General features: G+C 39.4%; 1 protein-coding gene across 1 annotated transcript in view; it reads left to right on the forward strand.

Annotated features, from left to right (window-relative positions):
* The first annotated feature begins 237 nt into the window (after positions 1 to 237).
* The window catches only part of Chsy3 (chondroitin sulfate synthase 3), a 227,429-nt gene continuing 200,380 nt past the window's right edge, over positions 238 to 27,286 (forward strand). Inside the window, exons 1-2 of the mRNA XM_006993016.4 lie at positions 238 to 1,429; positions 4,163 to 4,446. Coding sequence (XP_006993078.2) covers positions 622 to 1,429; positions 4,163 to 4,446 — 1,092 coding nt within the window. The 5' untranslated portion in view covers positions 238 to 621. The remainder of the gene's footprint in view (positions 1,430 to 4,162; positions 4,447 to 27,286) is intronic.

The raw sequence follows: 27,286 nt of genomic DNA on the forward strand, positions 1-27,286 counted from the left end.
TGGAGCCAAAGGAGGGGAGACCAGGGGACCGCCGCGCTGGAAGCCGGAGGTGGCCGCACGGGCGGCGTTTTCTTTCCGGAGGGGAGGCTGGCCGAGCCAGGCGCTGGCTGGGGGGCGTCCAAGGGCGGAGGACGGGGAAATACCACGACCCGCGCGCTTCCCCACGCCTGGCAGCCGCGACGCGGGTGGCTCCTCCTTCGGGCCGGTCCCGAGCCCGGCGGCGGGTGGGAGGGAGGCGGGGAGCGAGGGCGGAGGCTCCGGGAGGAGGAGGGACCAGGCGCGCCTGTGACAGGGTGGCAGCCGAGAAGCGGACGCGTTGCCGCCGCCGCTCCTCCTCCTGCAGCTCCTCTCGCGGCCGCCGCGGCCACCTCCGCCGCTGCCGAAGTTTCACTCCCGACCCTCGGCGGGAGCCCCAGCGCGGAGCAGAGCGGCCGGTTCGCCTGGAGCTGCAGCGCACCGCTGGCAGCTCGGCGTGTGGCTAGCCAGCCCGCGTTGGCGCCCAGGCGGCGTTCCTCGGCCCGGGCTGGGGTCACAGAGACCCAGCCGAGGCGGCAGCCAGCCTAGGGGACCCGTGGCATCGCCCACACCGCCCAATCTGCGTCCGAGCCCGGTGCTGCCGCGATGGCCGTGCGCTCCCGCCGCCCGTGGGTGAGCGTGGCGCTGGGGCTGGTCCTGGGCTTCACCGCTGCGTCCTGGCTCATCGCCCCCCGGGTGGCCGAGCTGAGCGAGAGGAGGCGACACGGCTCCAGCCTCTGCTCCTACTACGGCCGCTTGGCCACCGGGCCCCGCGCGGGCGCACAGCAGCCGTTCCCCCAGCCCCAGTCCCGGCCGCGGCTAGAGCAGTCGCCGCCCCCTGCCAACCAGGAGCTCTTGGGGCCGCACCGGCCGGAGGCGGCGCCCGGAGGTCCCAGTTTTCGGAGCAGCCCCTGGCAGCAGCCAGCTCCGCTGCCGCAGAGGAGGCGAGGACACAAGCCCGAAGGTGCGACGGCGCTTCCCGTCGCTCCAGCAGCCAAAGGGGAACCGGAGGAAGAGGATGGGGGCGCGGCTGGCCCTCGGAAGGGTGGCCGGCCAGGGAGCAGCCACAACGGCAGCGGAGACGGGGGCGCCGCTGCCCCGAGCCCCGGTCCCGGAGACTTCCTGTACGTGGGTGTGATGACCGCGCAGAAGTACCTGGGCAGCCGCGCGCTGGCCGCGCAGAGGACCTGGGCGCGCTTCATCCCCGGCCGCGTGGAGTTCTTTTCCAGTCAGCAGCCTCCCAGTGCCGCGCTCGGTCAGCCCCCTCCACCTTTGCCTGTCATCGAGCTGCCGGGGGTCGACGATTCCTACCCTCCCCAGAAGAAGTCCTTCATGATGATCAAGTACATGCACGACCACTACCTGGACAAGTATGAGTGGTTCATGCGCGCCGACGACGATGTCTACATCAAAGGTGACCTCCCAGTGTTAGCTGTCCCCCCCTGCCCACCTCCTGATTCATTTCGCTTCTGTCAACCCCAGCCCCTCCACTGCTTCTCTGCCAGCACCTGAGGGTCTTCTGCAGCCCCCGACTCGCTATCCTCACCCTTAGCATCCTCCCACCATTCTTAGCCTGCTCCTCCTCTTCTGCGGCGTGGACCCTCCTCATACCTGCTCAGCTTTATTCACTTTCCTCGCTCTTGCAGTTGTTCCTTCCGTCTGGCTGGAAAGGTGAAGAAAGGGACCTTAGAGCTAACCCAAAAGCCATTCCCGCCCCTCCCCCAAGTAGGTGATAGTTTCCCAAATGTGTCCAGAGGGGCGTGTCCTGGCTAGAGGCAAGCGAGATGCAGGATGCTGGCTTGAGCAGGACTGGAGATGTCACGTTGTTGCTTTACTCCATTTCTCCTTTGTTTCAGCTTGGTCTAGATCGGTTTTAGAACCGCTGATGTTGAGGATAGCCATCTTTTACTGTCCCAGACCCGTGTTTGAACATTCTGTTGCCTTTAGAAACTTGCCCCACACTGAGACCTTGGATACACCCACTAGCCCAGCGTGCTAGCTGTTCCCCATTCTCTGCCACACTTTAATAAAACCCAGAGGCGGTGAGTGGGGCTCCCCAAAGGTCAGGTGGAGAAGAGAGGTTGAAAGAGCTTTAGATTTATAAAGACCCTGATAGCTGCAAGCTACATCATGCACGCTAAAGGTAGATCCTTTCCAGTTCATGTTGGTGGCTGCAGTGTATGACAGTCTAAAAGAACTACCTAGAACCACATCATGCAGCCACAGCACGAGAAAACTTTGTCAGGGAAGGGGCAGGTGTGTGTGTGTGTGTGTGTGTGTGTGTGTGTGTGTGTGTGTGTGTGTGTGTTTTGTTTTTTATAGATTGTCAGAGGTTCTGGTCAGAGAATTTCTAAGCTCAATGGCTCAAAGTTCCTTAGGGTACAGGAGTAAATCTTTTTGGTTCAGAGAGTGGAAAAGGTGGGAAAAGAATCCAAAGACACAGGCTCATCTTGAAGAAGCAATCTGTGCGTCCCATGCTTTCTAACCTCTTGTGCTGCGGAGGGCAGCCCTTCCTCTGTATGTGCTGGCTACTTGGAAAACTATGGCTTCGTCATGATCAAGGTTAATAACCCTTCATATAACATAAGGCCAAGCAAATCCAAAGGTCTTCTTTTGGGACAAGGAATTGACATTAGCAGTTGATGTTCTGAGTTTTGAATTGAGAGGAGCAGAATCACTGTGCTGGTGCCGTTTGAAATGACAGATTTTGATAGTTAAGTGCAAACAAGCCTATTATGACTGCATTCCTCAAATACGGTATTTATGGTTGATTCGGGGAAAAATGCCACTTTCAAAAGTATTGACACTTAAGCTAATTTTGCTTTCTGTTCTTGCTTTGTTGTCCTTGGACTTTAGGATAATTTTCTTCTGTTTCTCATCAAAAATCACAAAAGATTTCCTGGCAAGGGGGTCATGCTTTACAGTGTACATTGATCATACCTACTTCTGCCATTTGTCTTAATTCTTTGAAGCATTGTGCCTCAAATCTTCAAAATGGCATATTCTGTTTCTATTAAAAATGAAAAGTATTTTTTATGAAGAACTCAGTCACAACTTAAAAAATAAAACCTGTTTGAGAGCTAGAGGGTGTGAGATGGGATTGAGATAAGTGGCCACACATGTCCTGTTAATCAAAAACGAGAGTACCAAGGCTGATTAAGAATGTGGAGGTTGACTACTTATTCTGATATATTGCTATATAGAATATCAAATGCTTTGAACTCTTACAGCTACACAGTTTTATTTTAAATCCTTTATTTTGATCAACTTACCACCCACAAGTCAATTTATGGCATTATTTTTATTGTAATGGTTATAACTTTTCCCCTCTAAAGTAATGCCTTCCCAAGTTCAGTTTCAAGATGAAGCTTCATTTAAATGCCCCCTTAAATAATGTAGGTTGTATGTGACTGAAGTTTAACTAATGAGAAGCACCCAACCAAGTCAATTATTATAAAAAACATATAGTTGGATATTGGAGCTATAACAGTAGCTAAGTTGGCAGAGTGCTTGCCTTGGAGGCATCAGACCAGAGTTGCATCCCCAAAAACCACGTGAAAAGAAAAGGTTAGACATGGCAGAATACTCTCTGGGGCTCTCCAGCCTGCCAGTATAGTCTACTTGGTGAGCTCCAGGCAAATTAAAATGACATTGTCTCCAAAAACAAGATCCCTGGAACCAGAAGAACACCTTAAGGCTGAACTCTGACCTCCATGTGCATACATGTGATGTTGCACCTCCTACCTGTAAGGACACAGACACAGATATGCATACAAAGAAAAATATTTATTGGCTATCAAATGATTGCCCAAACAACATAAAACACCAGCATTTGGTATGGTGTTGTATTTCTGGGAACTGTTGTCGCTTCAAATGGACCAACAAATCATCTTTATTCCCTGTATCTTTATCTCACCTCTGCTGCAAATTTGATGACTGTTAGATTTGTTAAAATTGTATTAAGATTTAAGAAATAATCGTAAGTTTGTGTTTTAAAAACTGCGGGAGGGAAAAGTGTTTCTTCTTCCCAGCAGTATGAGGTGTACGAGGAGGTTAAAAGCAATGGCGGAAGTCCTTTCACTCCATGGAACACGGTAATTGCCCGTGAAATGAGGAAAAGAGGTGACTCTTGGTTTTCTCTTTGTAGGTGATAAATTAGAAGAATTCCTTAGGTCCCTAAATAGCAGCAAGCCTCTCTACCTGGGACAGACTGGCCTGGGGAATACAGAAGAACTTGGAAAGCTGGGGCTGGAGCCTGGGGAGAACTTCTGCATGGGAGGACCTGGCATGATCTTCAGCCGAGAAGTTCTCAGGAGGATGGTGCCTCACATTGGCGAATGCCTCCGAGAAATGTACACCACTCACGAGGACGTGGAGGTGGGGCGCTGTGTTCGCCGCTTTGGTGGGACTCAGTGCGTCTGGTCTTATGAGGTAAGCCTGGAGATGTGATGCATATGTGTGTATTACAGGTGCATGCCACTTCACCTCCTGGACCAGAGTCCAATCTCTTCTTGACTTCATTTACTTTAAAAAAAAATCACAGTAGCTGTCTTTATGGATTTGGGAATGATTGTGGGATACATCCTTCTTATTAGACCCAAAACCTCTCTGAGGTTTTGTTGTTAGCATGAGTCTTAACTTTGGGCAGCCTTTTGGTTACATCTCTGCCCGATAAAATTCCCCCTACCCCTATTTGCTTTTTCTGGTGTTTACATGCGTCTCTAACAAGAGAGCTGGTTTTAGTTCCTTCCCCTATAATTTTCATTATTTGGTACTGTCCCGACACTTGTTTTTCTTCTTTATCTACACGATCACAACCCTTTGCTTTCACATGACTAAAATTTGGTTTCCTTGGGAACCTTCAAGTGGGAATTGAACACTTAGTGGGAGGTCAGCATTATGTTATTCATGATAGGTTCATTTCCAACACTTTAAACACTATTTGATAGTGTTTGAGCAATCTGGGGAAATGGCTGAGGATGTCACATAAGTGTGTTTTCACTGTTCTCTGGACTTTATTTATGTCTATTTTGGTGACAATTTATCAAGAGTCAGAATTATTTGAATAATCAGAGGGATAGACTGTTATGACATTGTGACCATTAGCTTTGTGAACTTTTTCCTTTTAGAATTTGACTTTGAAATCAAATGAATTGTCCTTTAAAATAGATTTCCTGAAAGATAATCTTAGTAACAATTGATTTGACGTTTAAATAATACATTGCACTTTTAATGCAGTTTTGTTTTTGGATATTTGGAGTTTAATCTTATTTTACAGTGGACACTTTTTAAAACTGCATTTTAACTTCCTTGTTTATCTTAAAAACATTTCGAAATTTAGTGTAGAGGACATGTTTTATGAAAATATGTTTCATGTGAAATGATTATACATCAAAGTTCCATGGTCCCTTTTACTTTTTTTCTTTCAGGAGTGTATTATCGCTTTAGTTTATTTAGTTTTCTAAACAAAATGTTTTGTGATACAATTCAAGGTGGTATTTTGAATAATTATTACACACAAGGAAGCTTCCTGATAATTATGTATTTGGAATATGTGTTAGGCAAATTTAGATGATTATATAAGTAGTTCCTTCTAATGATGAAATAGCACATTTTATTTTATAAATGTGAAACTGTCCTTTAGCCTTTGCAAACCATTCCTGTAGTTGCGACACTTGCAAACCTGAAGAGGGAGGACTGTGAGCTTGAGGTTAGCCTGAGATGTGTCTTCGGACTGTCTTACAAACAAAACAAGTGACAGTATTTGGAAGAAGATTGAGGAAGCCTTAAAGCTTTTATCACTAAAGGTAACTTCACTGAACTCAATAAAAAAGAATTCTCTCTGCTGTAAAATTAGCTGCGAAAAGGCAACAGATGCTTGATGTATAAACATCTGAGTGAGAACAAAAAGGGAAAACAAGTATTTTTTAATAATTTATTGACTTAAGTTAATAAGTTATCTTTTATTGTTTTCCTTGATTCTGCTATGACCGTCCAGTCTCTACTCAATGCTTTATCTGTTCATGTTCCATGACAGGAAAAGGTGCTTAAGTGATGTGCAAGCTCTCTCGTAGGCTGTACATCTGTGGTATTTCCAGTAACGTTTGCAGTGTGTTTTAAATTGGAATGACACTTGTCCATCACTGACTTCAAAATCTGTATTCATGGATCATTTCACCATTTTGTTCTAGCTCTGAAAAAAAAAAAAGTTTCCTGAATGGAATACTGAGCACCCCCAGGCCTTCATGCAGTGTTTAGCCTGTGGCAGGTTATTATCACATACTGCTTATCATTGTCGCAGAGCTGTACACTGTCCCTAATGGGATCAAATCAGGAGCTGTGTAATGTAACATGGATTCATAAACTTTCCTTACATGACAGTCATTAGTGATGCTGATTCATCTGTATCCAAAGAGTCAAAGTAAAAATTAAAAGCTTCAGTTGCAGAGTCCATGCTTTAACGATTTTTTTGACAAAACATTGGAAAACTGTATTCTGTTTTATTTTAGAAATTATAAAAAAAAATCCAATGATAGTCAACTGACCGTGCAACTCAGAGTGCTTCTAAATTGCATTATAATGTAACCAAATTAAAGGAGAATATGTGGAACATTTTATTTAAATATGCATTGTTCAAGAGTCCTGAACAGGTTAGACTCTATCTACTTAAAGAAAAACAACTGAACTAATTCCTAGATTCATTTCTAGATCTCTGTTCCATTTTCTGTGTTTTTCTTAAAGTCTCAACAGGCAAGGAAGTTAGCGCTGTCTCATTCCACTGTCACTCCCACAAACACCTAGGGACTCTTCTCTTTCTCCCCTTTTATTACAGAAAAACAAAACAAAACAACTTTACTCTCAGAAAATGAAAACTTATATTTACATAAAACCTTCTATGTAAATGTTATAGCAATTATTTGTAATAGCCCCAAACTGCAAACAACCCAAGTGGTCTTCAGTACGTCAGTCTACTTAGTTTTCAGGAACTTATTAAGGCAGCTGGAAACTTTTCTTGCTGTATCTTGGAACTCTGAGAAACTAATGTGTACCTTCAGTACCTAGTAAGCAGATTCTGGTAGTCTGGGGGCATATGTTTGCCAGTGGACCCCTTCTTCTCTTCTCCATATCTACTCCTGAGCCCCTTGTCTTTCATACCACTGCAGAGTGTAGATGGATACTTTCCAGCTTGGGACTGGGACATCATTTTTCAAGTTGTTAATATTCAAGGACTTCCCAGGTGGCTGTTGTCCTCACGCTCGCCTCTGGTTCTGTGTATAGATTGAAGCCTATTAGCAGGTGATTCTGTTGTACTCACTGTGTGCTAGCATCGATCTGCACCTCCTGCTGGCTAAGACCACTTGTCTGGTGGAGCCTTGACTGGGCTGTTGTTGGTCTCTGTTGCTTTAGGAGGCTGCATATGGCTTTCAACATTGCCTTGCCAATGGAGGTTTTCAAGTTTTGTGTTTTTAGTTCTGTTTTGTGATTCCTACAGCAAAGGCAGGCAGTTTTCATTTCCCTTCATGTCTCATTGGACACTAGGATTTTTATTTTTTATGTCTGGCCCAAGCTAACCAAAATAATAAATACCATGTTGTTTTTTGTTGTTGTTGGTTTCTTAAGCCAGACAACCCTTAGGCTACAAATTTTATGAGATTATTTTCCATAATATGAATGGCTTTTGGCAGTAAGGATAAAATTTATATTTTAAATACTTTGTTAGAGGATTATACATAGTAGTTATTAACCCCAAGTCACCAATAATGCATGGGTGACACATTAAGGAAAGAAATAAAAGCACTTCCGTTGGAGTTGATTAAACAAGAACAAGTCCAGAGCTGAATTGTCCACTTCATTCTCCTTGTGTTTGTCTGTTGTAGGAGTCTGAATCTGTGCTCCGTTTGTTATCTGTGTTTGTCTGGTGTATGTGTCTATTCCTAACAAAGGGCTTTGCACTGTTCTTATTGAGCATCATAGAAAGCATCACATGAAGAAGGGATGGGATACTTTACAGAAATTTTTAATAGAGTTTTTACAAGGGATTAAGTCTCTGGTTTCAACTGATCCCAAGTGATTCAAATAAAAAACAGCTTTGTTTATCAACCAATATCCATAAATGGTTGCTTTCTGACTTTATGATAGATTTTAGGGAGTTGTTTTCAGCTTCTGTATCTGCTGCTTTCAGCATATGATGCACGTAAACACATTATCTGGGTTGGGAGCATGGAAGAGTACATAATTTAAGATTACAGCTATATGTAATTTTAGATTGTAATAGTTGTTCACATGGGAACCCCAAGGCAAGTAAGATAGGTTCTTACATTAGTCTCTTAAAAGCAAGTTAAACAAACAGTTTGAGTACATTGTAGGCTAGCAGTCTTAAATAACTTTAAGGTGTATTATTAACTCTGGCTCTGAGGTCCAGAAAAAGTTCCAGTCTCTTAAAATGTTAGTGATGCCTTCATAAAATTGCACTGCTACACTTTGTAAAAGAATCAATATATTTTCGGAAATTTCCATTAAAATTGTGTATCATATATACTTCTATTTTTATTGTAAATAGCTTATTTATATATTTACATTTAGTTATTAGTCTTGAATATTTTTATTTGAGTACTATCACTCATATTTAATCATTAAAATAGTTTTAACTTCAGCAATTATTCTCATCCTGTGAGTTCTGCATTTGAGCACCCAAGATCAATAGAAGAGAGTTAGCTTTTCTCATTTTAAGTTTTGCAGTAAAATAAATTCAACAGAAAGATATATCATTTAACTAAATGATGTTTCAAAAGCCAGTTCTATGTTGGAAAAAAAATTCTGTGGCTTTACAGAACCATTTCCCATGACTAAACAGAATTTTATTTGATTCTTCATAGTTAACGTTATGCCAGAAGTCTGGTGTTCACTTTTGGCTCATTAATGGCTATAAAAACCATAGTGAATTATATTATTTTATGAAAGGATATATTTTGTGAGTTGTTCCTGGGCTTTAAAGTGAAACTAGAGAGCTGAGACATTAGACTGTGTATAAAGTCTTCATAGCATCTTTTAGGTTCAAAATATCTCTGCTATTCCCAACGGGCTGCCCCACATACTTCTTAGCTTCTTCCTGATCTTTGTGAATTGTTATGTCTCCCTGCCTTTCTCCTCTTTTTCTTTGCCTTCATCTTTGTCCTCTCTCCCTCTCCCTCCCCCCGCCTCTCATATGCATGAGTGCGTATAGGTGTGTACACATGAGTATGCCAGCCCCCTCATTTGAATGTCCTTATGTAGAGGCCAGTGGTTGATATTGGTTGTCTTCCTCAGATGTCTGTCACCATATCTATATCTATATCTATATCTATATCTATATCTATATCTATATCTATATCTATACTTTTTTTTTTTTTTTTGGTTTTTCGAGACAAGGTTTCTCCGTGTAGTTTTGGTGCCTGTCCTGGATCTCTCTCTGTAGACCAGGCTGGCTTTGATTTCACAGAGATCCACCTGGCTCTGCCTCCCGAGTGATGGGATTAAAGGGTGCACCATCACCACCCAGTTCTCTATCTATCTATCTATCTATCTATCTATCTATCTATCTATCTATCTATCTATCTATCTATCTTTGAGGCAGAATCTTGCACTGAACCAGAAGTTCAGCATCTAGGCCACTCTGTCCCCCATTTTGGAACCCTGGGGTTACAAGAACGTGCTGCCTGCCATGTGTGATTTTCACTCTGTGTCTGGGGACCTGAACTCAGTTCCTCATGGTTGCACAGCAAACACTTTACTAATGGAGCCGTCTCCCCAGCCTAATGACAGGTGGCTCCTTGTTTAATGACAATTAAGCTGGTTAAGCTCTGTTATCTGCATGTTTGATATCCCTGGGAGCAATTCATAGGTGTGGTAAAATCTAAGATAAGGATTTTCACATAAAATCCAGTCTTTCAGAAGTGTTTTGGGTATGACTGCATCACTATTTGTCTCTTTCCTAGAAGCAGCAAGCTTCTCTCACCCACTCTTCCCTCCCCCACCCCACTTGACAGATGAAATCATCCCTAACTGATTTTGTTTGTTGCTGCCACACTGTTTTCTTCATTGTACAAAATAAAATCACCTCCCAAAGTGATGGGAAAACACAGTGCCGCTTTCTGTGCTTTGTAAGCTCTGTTTGTTTCCATGGCTAACTGGTCCCTTATCACCTGACTTGGGATAGTGTATGCATTCTAAATAGATGCTTTCCAGACGCCGAAGAAGCTACTAAGTTTGAAAGATGCCACCAGACACCTGGGAATAAAATGCATGATAGTGTGACACTCCTGTCAGTCTTAAATGCTTTTCTTCCTTAATAAGTCACAAATATTCTAATTTCTTGAAAAATAATCAAGTCCGTTTCTGGTTCCACTTTCATTGTGTTGTTGTCTAAAACAATATGTTCTTTGAGAAACATTAGTTCAGCTGTTTTTCTACTTAGCAAGTATTAAAAATACAAAGAAATGCGTCAGATATCCAAGAGCAGTTTATTTGCATTATACCATGTTTTGAGACATTTTGTTCAGTAAATTTAACTGATAGAAGAATGAAAAAGTACCAAGATGTATGAGTCATTATTAAATGATGTCAAATAGGAAAACCAGTCAAGGAAGGTGGGAACTGAGGAGTTCCAGGGCCTCACAGGCCCAATGTTCTCCCAAGAAATGATACATCGATCCAGGCCATTGTCAGCCCTCATGTGCGTTTAATATTTTTCTGTCCTGGAAATGTATTGGACATTAACAGTTCAGCAAGTGTGTTACAAGTTTATGAAAACTGAATAAAAAGATTTATTTTTTAAAACCCAACAGACACTGTTTTGGGTTTAACGGACAATGAAATTGATTTCTTAGTTGTTTGGAGATTCTCAAATCTTTATTTACTGTTTATAATTTTGACAGTTGTGTTCTTCATTCTTTGTGTTCAATAGTATCTGAAAATTTTTTACTATCCTTTTTGGTTCCATTAGTTTTTATTGGAAAGCTATTTATTTGTAAAACTCTTATCACTAAGAGATGGTTTAAATATACATATATAAGAAAAATAGCTGTTAAAATTCAAAGTAATCAGAGAAAAAGAAACTGCAGAAAAATACACAATTGGCTATTATTTTCTGAACATTAAATAACATTTCTGAATAAAAAGTATCAAGTGGAAAGGAGTGTGGAGAGTTAGCAAACCACGTCCTTAACATGTCAGCTATAAGAAGGTAGCATGGATGTTACATATAACTTCCCGCAACAGTAGACAGGGTTGGAAGGCAGAAGGGCGATTCTGCAGACGGAATTCTCTGTAGAAAAAACACACCTGTCATCAATTGAACCAGAGTTTGGTGTACTGCTTGATTTTATTTTAAAACATAAAATGTACTTCAGAGACTTCTCCATGACTACCACAACTGTCTCAGATATTTTTATATTAGACGGGCAAACAGTCTGAGAAATGCATTTTGTTGTTGTTGTTAAAAAGACTGAAGTACAGGTGTTGTGCTTGTGGTTGAGGGGCTGTCTGTGATGACATAGAGAAACGAAGGTGGGGGTACCCCTGCAAATGGAGCAGTGGGCAGCTTAAGACAGGACAGCTATCCCACCCGAGGAGCTCAGAGGAATGGGATTCCAAACAACTGGGCCTAGAATTAAAAGTGCCATTACACAACCAAGAGTTGATTATTAGGAATGTCTCTTTTCATTAATAGCCATTTAATTTTGAGGTAAAACACAAATTAAAATATAAGAAGATAAACACTTAAATGAAAGCTGTATTTAGTGAGGTAAGAACATAATACCAAGATGAATTCTTAATGAAATGAGGATATTTAATCTACATGATAAGCAGATCTCCTGAAAATACATTTGTTAAAGCACATTTAAATGTTCTGCTCGTATAGCCAGCTTTTTTCACTTGCTTCATATTCCCATGGAGCCTCCTCTACAGGCAGTGTGCTGTGAATCCACCTTTTTCATCTTATGGCTTGGACCAGGAGAAGGACTCAGGCTTCTAACTCACCTCTTGCCTTTGGGTCTGACATAGAATTGGACTCCCATCCCAGATATGTTTCTCAATATTATTTTCATTCTGCACCATGAGAGCTCCAGATGATTCCAACTGCGGTAATCTGTCTCATAATAAAGATAGTATCATTATTACTCAATTTTATTAGCTGTGGCATCTTTGAGCTCACAGAAGATATAAACAGACACATTTAGTAACCCTGTTCTCTGTTAATATCCTTTATTGCCGTTGGACACTGCTAACGGCAAATTACTTCTAGAGCTGAACTATCCCCTCCAGACCCTAGTTTACCATCCACGGGCTGTGTGGCGGTGGACAAGTTATTGTGTCTCCTGGTTCTTTCACTTTCATTTCATCACCATCCATCACACTGAATGGTATTGCAATAATACTTCCTTCAGAGCACTTCTTGGAGGGCTAAATGGCTTAATGTGTAGTGGCTTCAGAGCAGTGGCTAGAACTATTGAGCATTCCACAATGGTTATCTGTTTTGGAAGAAGCAAAAATGCCATAAAATAGTGCCGAGTTTACAGAATCATTGGGGAGAATAAAAAAGGTCAATAAATTGAAAATCTTTAGAAATCTGCTCGGCACACAATAAGCCATACGTGCGTTCATGTTAGCTCTTTCTAATATCCAAATGGCAGTGTTCATATGCTTTATCCCCCATAGGAAGAGGGTAATGTCAATTGGAAAGAGTTTAGTTGCAGTGTCTTTCAAAGGTCTGCTTTGCTATAGTAGGGAAAGTCTAGATTCAGTGTTTATTGATTTATTTACTTCTTTATTTATTTTAGGATTTATTTTTGTGTTCATCTCTGTGTGAGTGTATAAACATGAGTGTAGATGTCTCCAGAGGCCAGAAGAGGGCATCAGATCCCCTGGAGATGGATATAGGTGGCATATATAACCCATCTGATGTTGGGGAGATAGGAACCAGACTTGGGTCTTTTGTAAGAGCAGTATGTTCTCCTAACTGATGAGCCATCTCTCCAGCCCAACTTAGTGGTTCTTTATTTTGAGTACACAATGGTATCCTCTGAGGGACTTTGAAAAGAACTGTGATATTGGAACCAACTACTGGTCCAACATACCAGAATCTCTTACAGGTGATGCCTGCACTATGGATATTGTTTGACATTTCCTAGGTGACTAAGGTGGTCATAGTGTCTTTTCTAAGTGACTAAGGTAGATGTAGTGTTAATATCATAGTACCCATTAAAATATTTGCATGCATGTTCATGTTGGTTCTAGAGATGGAACCCATGTCCTTGCATTTGCACAAATATTTTATCCACTGATATATCTCCCCATTTCCCTAGTATATGGATTTTAAGTTTCCTATTTAAAAATCCAGTCAATTTTGAGTTATTGTCTATTTTCTTTCCCTTCTTGGAATCATAGAAACTAACAAAACTTCTATATCATTGTCATTCATCTGTTTAAAACAGTCCCCAGATTTTAAGGTAATAATATAAAACTATCACTTATAGCTACATGCCTTCTCACCTAATGACTATGCTCAAATATTGCTTTCTGAAAAGACATCAAAGAGTATTTTTAGACATTCTTTAAACTACATTTACATATTCAATGCTTAAGGAATTACAGCCCTTCCTAATAACTGTATCTGAGTTGTTTATAATAAGGGTTCTAACACACTTGTATACTGATTCCCATGACTTTGCTTTCATAATATTGACTTATTGCATTGGGCTGGTGCTGTAAAGCCAAAAGGTATTAGAGTTATTTGTATGATAAGTTGCAGAAATGGTAATTTTATAGATTTAAAAATCTTTAAATGTATGTTTGATGTCATCTGCTTATCATCACCAAACATTTCTTTGCCCATCACTGTACTGACTTCTCTGCCAGTGGAGATTATATCATTTGTAAGAGAAAGAAATATCCCTGGGAATTGAATAATGCAGTACTTCCCTCAAACCTGTAGAAATGCACAGGGCAGTTGGCAGATGAGGAAGAGCATAGAAAGCTGAATAACAGCAAATAGTGGGTTTGGGTTAAGCGTATCTTGAGGTAAGATAAGTGAGGATTAAAATCCATAGCAGACTCCAGTTATAATGTACTTATACGTTATACTCAATGGTCCAGATATAACTGTAAATGAGTGTGAGTCTTAGATTTTCATGGAATAGTGTGGACTTAGAAGAGAGCATCAGATTGTTAAAAATGTTTCTGAGTTTTTTTTTTTAAGTAAACAACCTGTATAGAAAATCAGTCCTGTGGGTAATTGAAAGCTTTGATGAGTTCTGAGTGGAGAGTATCACACAGAGGTTTTTCTTAATGGCTCTAGTGTGGGGGGATGCTTTAGAGGCCCTTGTGCTTAGGGATAGTGCCTTATAAGACTTAGTTGTATCTGCTGAACATGTGAGATGAATCTTAATAAAAGAGCCAAAGAGGAAATGAGACCAGTGATCTTAAGAGATAGTGAAGACAGAGAATTGGGAGAACTAGTGACAATCTAAGGGTGCCATAGTAGACTGGGGGAATGGTAAGATGACTCCTGGGCCTTAGGCTTGAAGATGACAATATTCTCAGAGGTAGAGTGCGTGAGATGAGAAAGTATGGGTGATTAATGAGTTTCAGGAATTGGCAGAACACAGGAGAATGTCTACTTAGGGCACATCAAGTTCTATTCACTATTCATTTATTCAGCCAACAGTCATGAGCATCTAATACCCAGGCATTCTTCCAGTTGTTGGTGTTTCAGCAAACATGTAGAACCAAGTTCTGGCTTTATTTTCTGGAATAAGAAAGAAGGTAAATGCCCATGAAAAGGCTCAGGAAGGCATAGCAGGAGGCACACAACTCTATACACTGAGTCAAGGTGGGCTTTACTGAGAAGACACTGTGAGTGACGCAGGTAATGAGGGACAACACTTTCAGCAAAGGAGCATGGACGAGCAAGCCGAGAACCAGCAAGAAGGCAAGGGAAGGTCAAGGGAAGTGACAGACAGGAGAGTTAAAAAAATGCAAGATCAGAATGGAGAAACGAGGGCGCAGACATCATGGATGGCTTTGGAAGTCTTTGGGAGGACTTCAGAGAAAATTGACTCCCACGTACCTTGGGCAACTTTTCCGTCTAGCGAGGCAGGGCTGCCAACCCACAGGGAACATTGTCTTCTGTTGAATACATGCATTTGTGTTAATCAAACCGATTCACTTCTAGGTAAAGCAAATATTGTCTAAATAATCATTTTACAGCTGACTATGAGGACAAGTGCCTATGGGTTCCTCAGTCAACTCAGGGATCTAACAGTACTTGACACGGGAAGTCTGAGAGATGGTATTGCAGAAGAAAAAAATTACTGTGTCCATAGTGTGACAGTCCAATTTTTTTATTAAAAATTTACTTTGAAAAATCAGTTGTTTTAAACTTATTTAAATAAAATTTAATTAAAGGTAATATTATAAATTGTCAGAAACTTATGGCATACAAATACACACACACACACACAAACACAAACATAATGTGGACAATCTTCCTATTTCTGTTCTCCATCTGACTCTAGAGTTTTCCTCCCAATAACACATTTTATTTATTTTTTTTAACAACTAGGACTCCATTCTCTATTTGCAGTTTCTCTTGAATGTCAGAAAGCTTTGATTTAGTTTCTCTCTATGGTTATTATTTTATTTTTTTCACAAGAAGTAGAACATGTAATATACACATTGTTCTGAACATTAACTTTTTTTCTGTTATGATCATTGCTGGGAGCTGTAGTTTGACAGCAAGCATCCCCTCCAAGAGGCTCGTATTGTGTGTCCAGCTGGTGGCGCTATTGAGAGGTGCTTGAATCAGGAGGGCACTAGCTCATTAATGGGTTCTCTAATGATGATGGGTTTGTAGCTGAACTGCCTGGAAGAGGTGGAGCCTGGTGGAAAAGGTGCTCACTGAGGCATGCTTTTGGAAGGTATTCCTTGTGGCTGGTCCCTTCTCCCTCTCTTCCTCTGGGTTGCTACCAGTTATGTAGCTGTCTCAGCCACATGCTCATACCATTATGATATTCTGTCTCGTCCTAGGCCTGGGCCATGGACTAAAGCTTCAGAAACCGAGTGAGCCAAATTCATCTTACTTTTAAGCCATTTCTGTTAGGTAACAGCTAAAGTTTGTTATAGTAACAAAAAGTTTTTTTTTAATTTAATTTTTTAATTCATTTTACATACAACAAAAAAGTCTTAACAGAGAATCACTCACATTGGTATCAAATATCTCCACTCTTTATTTTAATACTACTTAGAATTTCAGTATCATTGGATGATTATCTTTGGCATTCTGGAAGAATACAAAGAAAATGGATTCTACAGCACTCTCAAAACATGTGCAAATCCCTACTTTTGATTCCTGGATTTGATTTGCTTTTGATTCCTGGAAATAGTGTTGACTTTCCCAATGATTAGTCTTTTTCAATATGTCTTATTCATTTTGTCAAGATTTGCCAGGTACCTCCTGGGAAGGTACTTTGCTGTGTGCTGTAAGAGGTAAATTCTGTTCATGGAATATGTGGTTTCAGGGAGGGAGATAAACAAACAAACATGGAACAAATACATGTCTTCCTTTATGAAACTGGCATCTTGATTTATGAATATACAGTACTTTTTGTGTTGGTAACTAAGTTTAGGTACTTTTGCTAAGATGACTTTGAACTAATAATTTTAGATTAATTAAAAATTAATTAAATTACACAGCCTCTTACCATTAGTCTATTCTTGATTTCCTACCCACACAGTTGCTTTGATTAATATTTAATACTCATTTGATTCCTCTGTGGCTGTTTAACATTCTGAATTTCTCATAATTGACCTTCATCTTCTTTGGCTTCCCTTTTCATTAAATAATCAACAATTTATGAAGTTGTGACAAATCAAATTCCAGGGAGAATGTCTTCTAACTTGTAAGTCGACAGACAGACCTACTGTGTGCAGTCTTACAATCTTTGTTGATCAGCACTTTCTCTTGATGACATTTTGCAGGAGTATTGGTAGAGGTTTTCTTTTCCTTTGGTTGTAAACATGGTGCGGGTGATTGTTCTTCCTAATGTTTGTTACCATAGTATTTAGATGCAAGTATATCCAGTGCAGTAAGTGTTTTGCATGGAATATTTAACGAACTGTCAGTTGGGAAATAATTTCAAATTCACTAACATAGATTTGTCTCATTTGGAGAACATTTAATACCAAATTAGTGTGTTTTTTTTTAACATAAGCAGTCTCAGAAATACCAGTGTATTACTGAAAATATATGCTCATAACTATAGGATGGTGTAATTATGGTACTTTTATAAAAACAATATTAATTGATGATGACTATAAATTTAAATATTTATGAAGTTTTTAAGGCCCTGGTTTGAATGCACTTTAAAATTACATATATTTTTAAATTTTAACTAAGCTCTACATTTTTCATCTCTAATTCTCACTTTGAAATATTTCTCTTTTTATCAACTCTCAGTTTTTAGTTTTTATATGTTTAAACTCCATTATTATGTTTAATTTTGCCTCTGTGTTTTTGAACTGATTTATTTGTTGTGAAATAAAGCTGCATTGAGCTATTCTTCACATAGCCATGTTGTACACTCTGCTTGTCTTTCCTGGGAAACTTCTGACAAATGGGCACATGACCTAGTTGCAGTGTTCAGGATGCTGAGCTGCTAGGTTCAGCACTAGTGTTCATCGTTCAATACGTCACTTGAAATAGCAGATAATGAGTGAAACTGATGTTTTCCTACTGTGGCAGACAATGGGAGTGTGTGTCTGAGAGTTACTAAAGAGCATCACATTTCATAGTTTTCTAAGCTACTGTGTAGGAGTAACTCTACAGGATCTTTGTATAAGGTTGTAAGTCACGAAACTGACAATTACTAATTGCGGGAGTTTCAGGAACAAGTTTAAATTTTTCACAAGACACCTGCTTTCATCTAATTTTTTCACTCCAAATGTTTGTGATTATGAAGACTCTTCTTAATTTTTTAACGAATTGGAATGATTAATGCTTGTTTATTTTCCCTTCTCCATATTCACATTAAATTCTAGCGTGTTACACACATGCACTTAGGATAGATACCCAGCGTGTCACAAGCTCTCACAAAGTCTATGCAAAACAAATCTGGCAGACGATTCTTACAGGACAATTTATATAGTTAGTAGTCACAGATTTTAGAATATTAGAAAATGATAAACTGTATTTTTCTTAGCTCATTTGTATCATAATTTTCCACCTATGCCATATAATTATTGTGGCTGAATTAATAAAGATCTGATTCTAAAATGGGATGTATTAAACTTTGTTATTAAAATAATTAGAATGTAATTCTGTTTACTGTATAAAATAGTTGAAAAATTTGTTCTTTCTGCATGCTGGTGTTATGATTAAGGTAAATTGAGATGAGACTGTTTTATCATTTTGACACTTAAAGTATCATGTAACTTTTTGAGACAATAGAATCTTGAATAATAACTTATTATATCTTACAAAGCAGTACAGGCAAGTTTTCTAGAAGTCAATTTGTAGCTTATTGTGGTACCATGAAGGTCTACTGTCTTTCATTGTAGAATAAAACAATGCTATTAACTAATTGAAAAGTCTAAAATTTTATTATGCTAATGATGAGCAATAACCTACATTTGAACATTTATGGATGTATAAAATGGTAATTATCATAACTGTTGAACATTAGTTACATGCCTGCTTCTTAATGGTTACTCTGTATTCTAAAGGTTTCTGAGCCATTCAGGGGTTCAGGGAGGTGTTGTTTTCTGTATCATTTTTCTACAAGTGCTGGTACAAACTAGAAGTTTCACAAGTAGCAGACATCACAGAGCTTGAGAATTGACAGCGTCTTGCATTGAACTCTGATTTATTTGATTCCAGTGGCCATTTCCCTGTCAAATTGTTACACTGCCATCATGGCTGTGAATTAAAAAAAATGGCCTTGGGTTTTCAGTTTGAAATTTACTATCACAGTGGATGCTGCACATGGATGCACCATTGCAGGAAGTTAAGAAGACAACACATAAAGTGAGAAAGATTAAACCACAAAGATAGAGTGAAGAGCAGTATCCAATGATTGTACTGTTCTCTGCTAGACATGTTTACCTGTTGAAGATATAAGAAATACAGTCATTCCAAGACAGATCTGTGAGATGTGGATGTATGAGATCAAAATCACTGTTCTCTTTCCAGCCCTTAGTAGGTTTCCAGGAAAATATCTAGAAGAACAAAATTTTCATTTTCAATAGAAACAAAAAATGCCTTTTATTGGGCCTCAGGGCAAAAAGAAGAATGTATGCTGTCAGTTTTATCTGAATGACCTTTATTTCCATCTGTACCCTTTATGAGCAGAGTGCATGTGGGTATGGATATCATAGGACAATCTTGCTTAATAGGATTTATTCTGAAAACTCAGCATTGTACATGTAAAGTATCTCTTTTTATGCTGCTGAGTGTGTATTGCCATGAGAATTTCTCATTTACTTTATATATATATATATATATATATATATATATATATATATATGTATGTATGTATGTATCAGGGCTAGGTAAATAGTACAAAATATAACAAAAATCTAATAACAATGATGCTATACAAACTATTGATTCAGCCTTTAAAATGGATATCACATACTTAATAGTTTTTAAGAATGAATGCCTTCTATTTAAGCTAAACTATTAACAAATCTTTGTGAAACTCCCTAAAGATAAGTAGGGTTATTGTGACCTTTATTCTAATCATTATTTCAAGAAGACTGTGGAGTGTGCTAGACATATCCTTAGCTTCTGACATAATGCAAAAAGAGATTCCAATACATTTATGGCCTTTACATACCTAAATGAGCAGTGTAAGCACTAAGTGTTAAGACCCCACACTTTGTTGAAGGCATAGAACCTCTTTAGCTGAACGGTTAGCTAAGGTAGAGAACCAGTAAACAAGAATATAAGCAACATGCCACACACAGAGCTGGGCTGTGGTTGAGTCATCACTCGGGATCATGGTTGATCTAAACTTGGAAAAGTAGGGAAACCTCCCAAGCAGAGGTGGGATGTGATAAGATAGATTGACTATGAAGTCCTAGGGCAGCACAGTCAAGGTACTCTCTAGATCAAGGCTTCTTAAACTTTTTCCACTCACCCATGTATGTCTGATTATATAGTTGTATAAACCAAAAATTTTGTGATAGTAAATCACAAATTAATTTTAAAACAATTTGTATTTATATAATTTTATCATTCATTAAAGATGAAAGCAATTTTGCATGAGATGAATGTACTTGCCAGTTTTTCCAACAACAGTAAACTGTTGGCTGAATATTTGATAATGCACGATGTAGAGCGTGTTCAATACTTTTCGGAGTTAATCAATATTTTGATTTTGTAGTCATCAATACTGCTTTTTTATATTGTATAAAATGGCAGAAGTACAGTCAAGGCAATTTCAGAAATTGGTCCTAATTCTTTCTTAATCAAGCCAAATGAGTTTAATGATTTCTTATGGTACTCAAGTCACCAACTCAAACAAAAATTTTCAACACCAGAAGTTCCACACAGTATGATCCAAGACATTTCATAGTTACATTTGGAAGATTGAAAGTAGGGAAATGTTAAAAAGTCTTTGTTTCCATAACTGATTATATTTCTATGAGATCATTAAAACCATTGCAATTCCTATCATATGATGGTCTCTGCAGTACAAAGCGTGAATGTTGTGTTTAGCACAAAGGCTGCACCCCAGGTCCTTGTATTTCATTTGAATCAATTTGGTTATTACAGGTTCAGAAACATTTTACAATGGACAAATTATTGATAACTTCCACCCTCCCTTGTGATCCCATGTGGGGTGATCCCCCAATTTAAGAAACTGTTGTCTAGATCAGAGCTGTATTGCAGCTGTGTTGCAGGTCTCAACAGCAACAGGGGCAGCCAAGGTTCTACCTATACAGAGGGACAGATGTGGTGACTACAAAGACCTGGGCAGTTGAGAGAAAGCAATGGTGCTCTAGAGCAGAGCTGACAGCCACAGCGCGTGCAGAATGCGAATGGGTGTTCATTTACACTGTTTGGGGGAAAATAGCGCTGGATCAAGGCTCTTCAGTTTTCTCATCCTCTTGAGTTGTTTGTTTCATCTACCTTGGTTTTGTTGTAAACAGCCTTTAGCAGTATTTGTAGGCATGTGTGTTCATGTAAAGAAATCTGTTCAGTACAGATTTGTAAACGATTTAAGTCATATTTGTTGTTTTGGAGGCCAAGTATTTTGTTCTATAACAAATCTGCATCTCTGGACAGACCCGCTTCATCATCCTTCAACTGAAAGGAAGGGTTGATTCCTTCACATACTTCTAACACAGAGTTAAATTAAGGACATTATTAGTTGTTTGATAAGATTGCCATTCCACATTTTAAATTTAGCAATTCATTAGCTGTTTGATAAATTCTACATTTTTTTTTTGTAGTTGTGTATTCTAAAATTTGTTTTTACTAGTTTTTCTATAAGGAAGTAAGTATCTATATGGATACTGTAGATATTTGTGGATGTTTTGCTGTTGACATTTGATTTATAATTATTTGGTTAGATGCTTAGAAAGCCGTTTAAGGGTGTAGTTGGCCAGGCGTTGGTGGTGCACGCCTTTAATCCCAGCACTCAGGAGGCAGAGCCAGGTGGATCTCTGTGAGTTCAAGACCAGCCTGGTCTACAAAGCGAGTTCCAGGAAAGGGGCAAAGCTATACAGAGAAACCCTGCCTTGAAAAACCAAAAACCAAAAACCAAAACCAAAAAAAAAAAAAAAAAGAAAAAGAAAAAAGAAAAAAGAAAAAAAAGAAAAAGAAAAAAGAAAAAAAAGAAAAAGAAAAAAGAAAAAAAAGAGTGTAGTTGGCTACAGAAAACAGAAAGCTTGGAGACAGTGGCTGTTGAGTTTTCCAGATGTGCAGGTGGGACAGGCCACACGTGATGTGGTGTGGTGATTATTGTTACCTTCTAGCTCTGCTGAGGCTTCAAATATTAGCCTTTATTCCTGTACTTGCAGATTTAAGACATTTTAAATATCTATGTCTACCTCCAGATAAGGATAGGAAAGATTTACTGCTACTCTGAAATCTTGAGTCAAAGTATTTACTATAGACTTCTGCCTAGATATCTAGTCAGAACTATATATTAGAGTTACCCATGGTTGTGAGAGAGGCAGGAAAACTGAATGTTTGAGTTCAGTCTTCATCGCAACAGGGACTGGAAAAGGAGCTCAACAATGAGCAGTCATATAGCTAATCCACTGTATTAATGAGTGTTCTCTGTAGGAGTAAAACCAGTCCAAAATGTCGGCCATGTATCTCTCTCTCTCCATATCTCTCTATCTCTCTATCTCTCTATCAATGTCTATGTGCATTTACACGTATATATAGTCATGAACCACTTAACAATATGGGTACATGCTGAGGAATGTAGTATTAGGTAGTGTTTTCATTGTGTGAACATCATACACTTGCAAAAACACGAGGCTAAGTAAAAAGACAAGATAAAGTGGTGCAGTGAAGAGTGGTAGTACGCACAGGATACGTGAGTCTGCCACAAGTGTGACATGACATTGAACTTTACACTCTGAAATAATGATGGGAGGTATAGCGCAGTAAACACGTAGAACAGAACATGAGGTTAGTTATTACATCAAACTTGCTGCGCTGTGCATGGCTGCGTGCTCTATGCTTCTGTGTGACTGACAGTGCAGCTTCCTTTCCAGCAGCTTCCTTACAGATGTAGGAGCCATGTGCTAGGCTGCTTTCTTTTGGTATCAGGAGAGGTTAAGAATTTTGAGCTCCACCATAATCTCTTGAAATTATTATTTTAATACTTGGCATAAAATGTGCAATTATGAATTTCATTTGTCATTTAGAACTTATGTATATCACACCCAGATTGTGTCCTCTTTCTCGTCTATCCTCTATTGTCCTTATCAACCTATTCTCTATCCACTTCCTGGTTCCCCATATAGTTCTTCACGTTAGACCATGGGTTGCTTCAGTTTTCATGTATAAGACATGTGCCACACATGACAATTGCATTTCTGTATTTGACTCTTTGCACTTAACATGTCCTCCAGTTGAACCCACTCCTGGAAATGACATGATTGCATTCTTCTTTAGAGTCGAACAATATTGCATTGTATACATATATGTATGTAAATACATACATACATACATACATACATATCATACTTTATTAACCTGATGATGGACAACTAGGCTGATTTTATAGCTTAGCTGTTACAATCAGCGGCACAGAAAACATGATTGTGCAGGCTCAGAAATGAGCTGGTCTGTGGAATGTCCATCATCTAATTGACAGCAGTGTGGTTCTGTGGGGAGAAGGAACATTGCAGTCAGAAGGAGGCATGCTTTGATATTAGGATTCAGCTTTGGGTTGGGTCAGTACTAAAGCTGTTTCAATCCATACTATTTAAATTCTGTTCTTTTGAATGGTTAATCAGTAAATACTAGGGAAATACTATTTAAAAATATTTGTTTTAATAATACTTATAAGTTTAAATGGTTTTTAAAAGCCCTAAATGGCAATGGGAATAACAGAAATGTTTTCTGTGCACATTTATTTTTATATAAAAATTTCCCTTCATTTTTATTTTACATGTGTGAGTGTTCTACCTGCATGTGTATTACATCTATGTAGTGTGTGTGTGTGTGTGTGTGTGTGTGTGTGTGTGTGTGTGTGTGTGTGTGCCTGGTGTTCACAAAGACTGGAAGAGGGCATCAGATTTCCTGGACCTGGAATTACAGATGATTGTAAGCCATCATGTGGGTGCTAGCAACTGAACTTGGGTACTTTGGAAAAAGCAGTCAGTGCTCTTAGCCACTGAGCCCTTGCTCCAGTGCCATATGTGTGAATTTATTTAAAAAATACTTTCATATTCTCTGAAGTGATGAGTTGCTCAAGGTCATTTTGCTTGTATGTACAATTAAAACCACTCACAACTTAATTCACTGAGCCACCAATTTTGACATAATAAGTCTGGCGAAACTCCTACAAAGGAGATAATGAAAAGTATATCCATTGAATTGGATTTATGGAACCCTTAATGTTTTGAAACAATGACTCTGAATTCTTTCATAGAATTATGAACTTCTTTGGGAGACTTAATCAGGAGTTCTATCATGCAATTTAATTCTTTTCAGAAGTATTAGTTTTGGAACTTTTGGATACCAACTATTAATTCCTTGGATACCAACTATTAATTCCTCTCCTGCCCCCAGTGATGCCTTTCTCAGTCACCTTCTATTGCAGTTTTGAGACAGGATCTCTCCCCAAACATGGAGCTCACCCATTTACCTAGACTCCTGGGCCAGCTGGGATCTGCCCATCTCTGCCTCCTCAGCACTGGGATTACATTGGACTTTATTTTTTAAAAAAGTCTGGAGTACTAGGGATCTAATTGATATCGCCAAGCTTGCATGGCAACCACTTTATCAGTTGAGCCTTCTCCCTACCCTTGTAACTCTTTTATTTTCTGTTTATTTTTTTTCAGTTTATTTATTTATTTTATTTTTCGGGATTTTCATACACAAACACTCTATGTCATTTCCACCCTCCCCCTTTTCTCACTCCAACATCTCTCAGGTGCCCCTTTTCAAACTGATAACCTCTCCTTTATTATTTTTACATAAATATAATTAAGCATACATAAACATATTTTCAACTGATTCCATTTCATGTTGCTTATATGTATATGCATTTATGGCTTGGGACTGGATATCTATCAGGGGGCTCATCCCTGGAGAAAACTGATCTTCCTTCTCCCAGAAACTAATTGTCTATAGTTTTTCATCTAGGGATGAGGTCTTGTGAAATTCCCCTCATCCATGTTGGCATGTCAACTGGCTTTGTCATTATGCATATCTTGTTTAGATAGCCATATTGTTGAGATTTTTACGGTGCAGCTTCCCTGTCATGTGAAGAAGAAGCAGGCATCCTGGTGCTGTGCCTCTTGAAATCTTTCCATTCCCTCTTTTGTGATTTTTCTTGAGCCTGAGGTATAGTGGTTGCATTGTAGGTGTATCTATCTGTTTGAGTTTGATGCTGGAGATGGCGTAGGATTCTGTGCAATAGTGAGTTCTCTGAATACAATAGCCTTTCAGGGAAATAACCGAGGCAGTATTTAGGGAACATTCTGGAGGAGTAATTTCAGGTTTCAGAAGATGGGTAGGAAGTTTTTGTCAGCAGCATAGGGAGTTTATTTGAGATGGGCTGTCTAAAAGGCCCAGTTCAGGCCTTAGATAGAACTGTTAATTGAACAGAGATATCTTAAGAATACTTAGTTTAAAGTGAGCACTTCAAAATTAGACAGAAAATTTCCTCATATTATGAATGAGACCTTCATATTAAGTGAGTCGCACTGAAAGCTGGGATATAAAAGGAAGAACAACTATTAAAAAGACAATTTAACTAGTATATGAAGAAATGGATCTTTCCTAAAGAGAAACACGATTCTGTTGGCCACCTTTTCTCCAGTGCAGGCATTGTTTTGTATTATTGTTATAATATTTTAATTTACTGATTTAAATTCACATTTACTATGTAATTTTTATGACATTTAAAATATTTATTCTTGTGTGTATCTGTGTGCACACACATGCATTCTTGTTGAGGCATGTATGTATGTGTGTGTGTGTGGGTCAGAGAACAATTTCATGTTGTTGGTTGTCTCCTTTGACCTTTATGTGGGGTCTAGGGGTCAAAGTTAGGTTGTCACGATTCTGTTACAAGTGCTTTTCCCCACTGAGTCTTCTCTTTGACCTCCAACCTATTTTGTTTTGAGTGTACACCTTACTCAACTTGTTTGTATTATAGACAAGATCTCTCTGTGTAGTCCAGACTTGCCTAGACCTCCATATCCAACCCAGCCTGGTCTCAGCTCAGGATCCCACAGCCTTAACCTCTGAGATTATTGGCATGTGTACCACAACTGGCTTAAGAAGTCTCCTTGCTATTTACATAACTGATTTCTAACTATAAATGTGAGAGTATCTAATTCTTCTAGTTATCACAGAAAGCCATATATGAGTTATGAAGTACAGAGAAGTTTTTCCTGAATTTCGGGGGGCTGAATATTTATCATGTGCCTCTAAATCAGAGTAGCTCTATAGCCATATCTCAGAATGTTTGTTTTCTTGTCTGAAATAAAAGATCGGCGTCTGTCTTGTGAATGCTGTCTCATTCAATTGAAAAGTTGGTTCTCGGCACTTTACCATTGTGCCAAAATATTCATTTGACACAGTTTGCATTTTCAGAGTTCATTCACCTACATCAAAAATAACACGTAGCTACCTGCAAGAAATTATTTCCAAGTGGAACTGACTGATAAGAAGGAAGAAAAAAAACATGAAAAAATGAAAACCAAGAATTTTTTGCTTAGGGCTTAAGTGGGTATACTCTCCTGCTTTACTTAGCCTGTACCACATTCTGGATCCTCAAGACAGTTGTTTAGCTTGAACTGTTTGCTGGGCCTCCAGGCAGGGGGATTGGGATCCATCCCTGGTGTATGAGCTGGCTTTGTGGAGCCCAGTGCCTAAAGTGTGACGCCTTGCACAGCCTTGATGCAGTGGGAAGAGCTTGGACCTGCCTCAGCTGAATGTACCAGGCTCTGCTGACTGCCTGTGGGCGACCTTGCCTTGGAGGAGTGGGAATGGGGGGAGAGTAGAAGGGGAAGGCTGAGGGGCAGGAAGAGGGAGGAGAAAAGGTCTGTGGTTGATATATAAAATGAATAGAAAATTTCTTAATAATAAATTTTTTTTTAAAAAAAATACTTATTTAAAAAAAATTAGGAGCCTTACGTGGACCTTGTAATGGTCATTAGATATGAAAACAAAATAAGACTTCTGAGTCAGGCTTCCATCCAGAGAATTAAATTGCCTTAATTGGCCTTTTGTTCTCTCTATTGTTCTTCCATAGTAGCTTTGTGTTTTTCACACAGCATGCAAGTTTGGATTCTTAGTTGAAAGCAAAAGGACCACCTCTGGGTGATATGCACAGAATGAGACTGATTCAAGGATCTTGGAGCAGCTCATGAATGCTTTGCAGCTCAAGAACAAGGTTGGATACCAGTTGCCAGGACAGGATCCAGGATTAGGTTGCAGCTCACATTTAGTTCAGTATTGTTTCTGCTGCTGAACACCCACCAGCCTTCAGTTACCACTGCTAGGCTACTCTCAGAAGCCCAAAGTAGCCACCTC

The sequence above is a fragment of the Peromyscus maniculatus genome, chromosome 19, assembly GCF_049852395.1.
Source record: "Peromyscus maniculatus bairdii isolate BWxNUB_F1_BW_parent chromosome 19, HU_Pman_BW_mat_3.1, whole genome shotgun sequence".
NCBI lineage: Eukaryota > Metazoa > Chordata > Mammalia > Rodentia > Cricetidae > Peromyscus > Peromyscus maniculatus.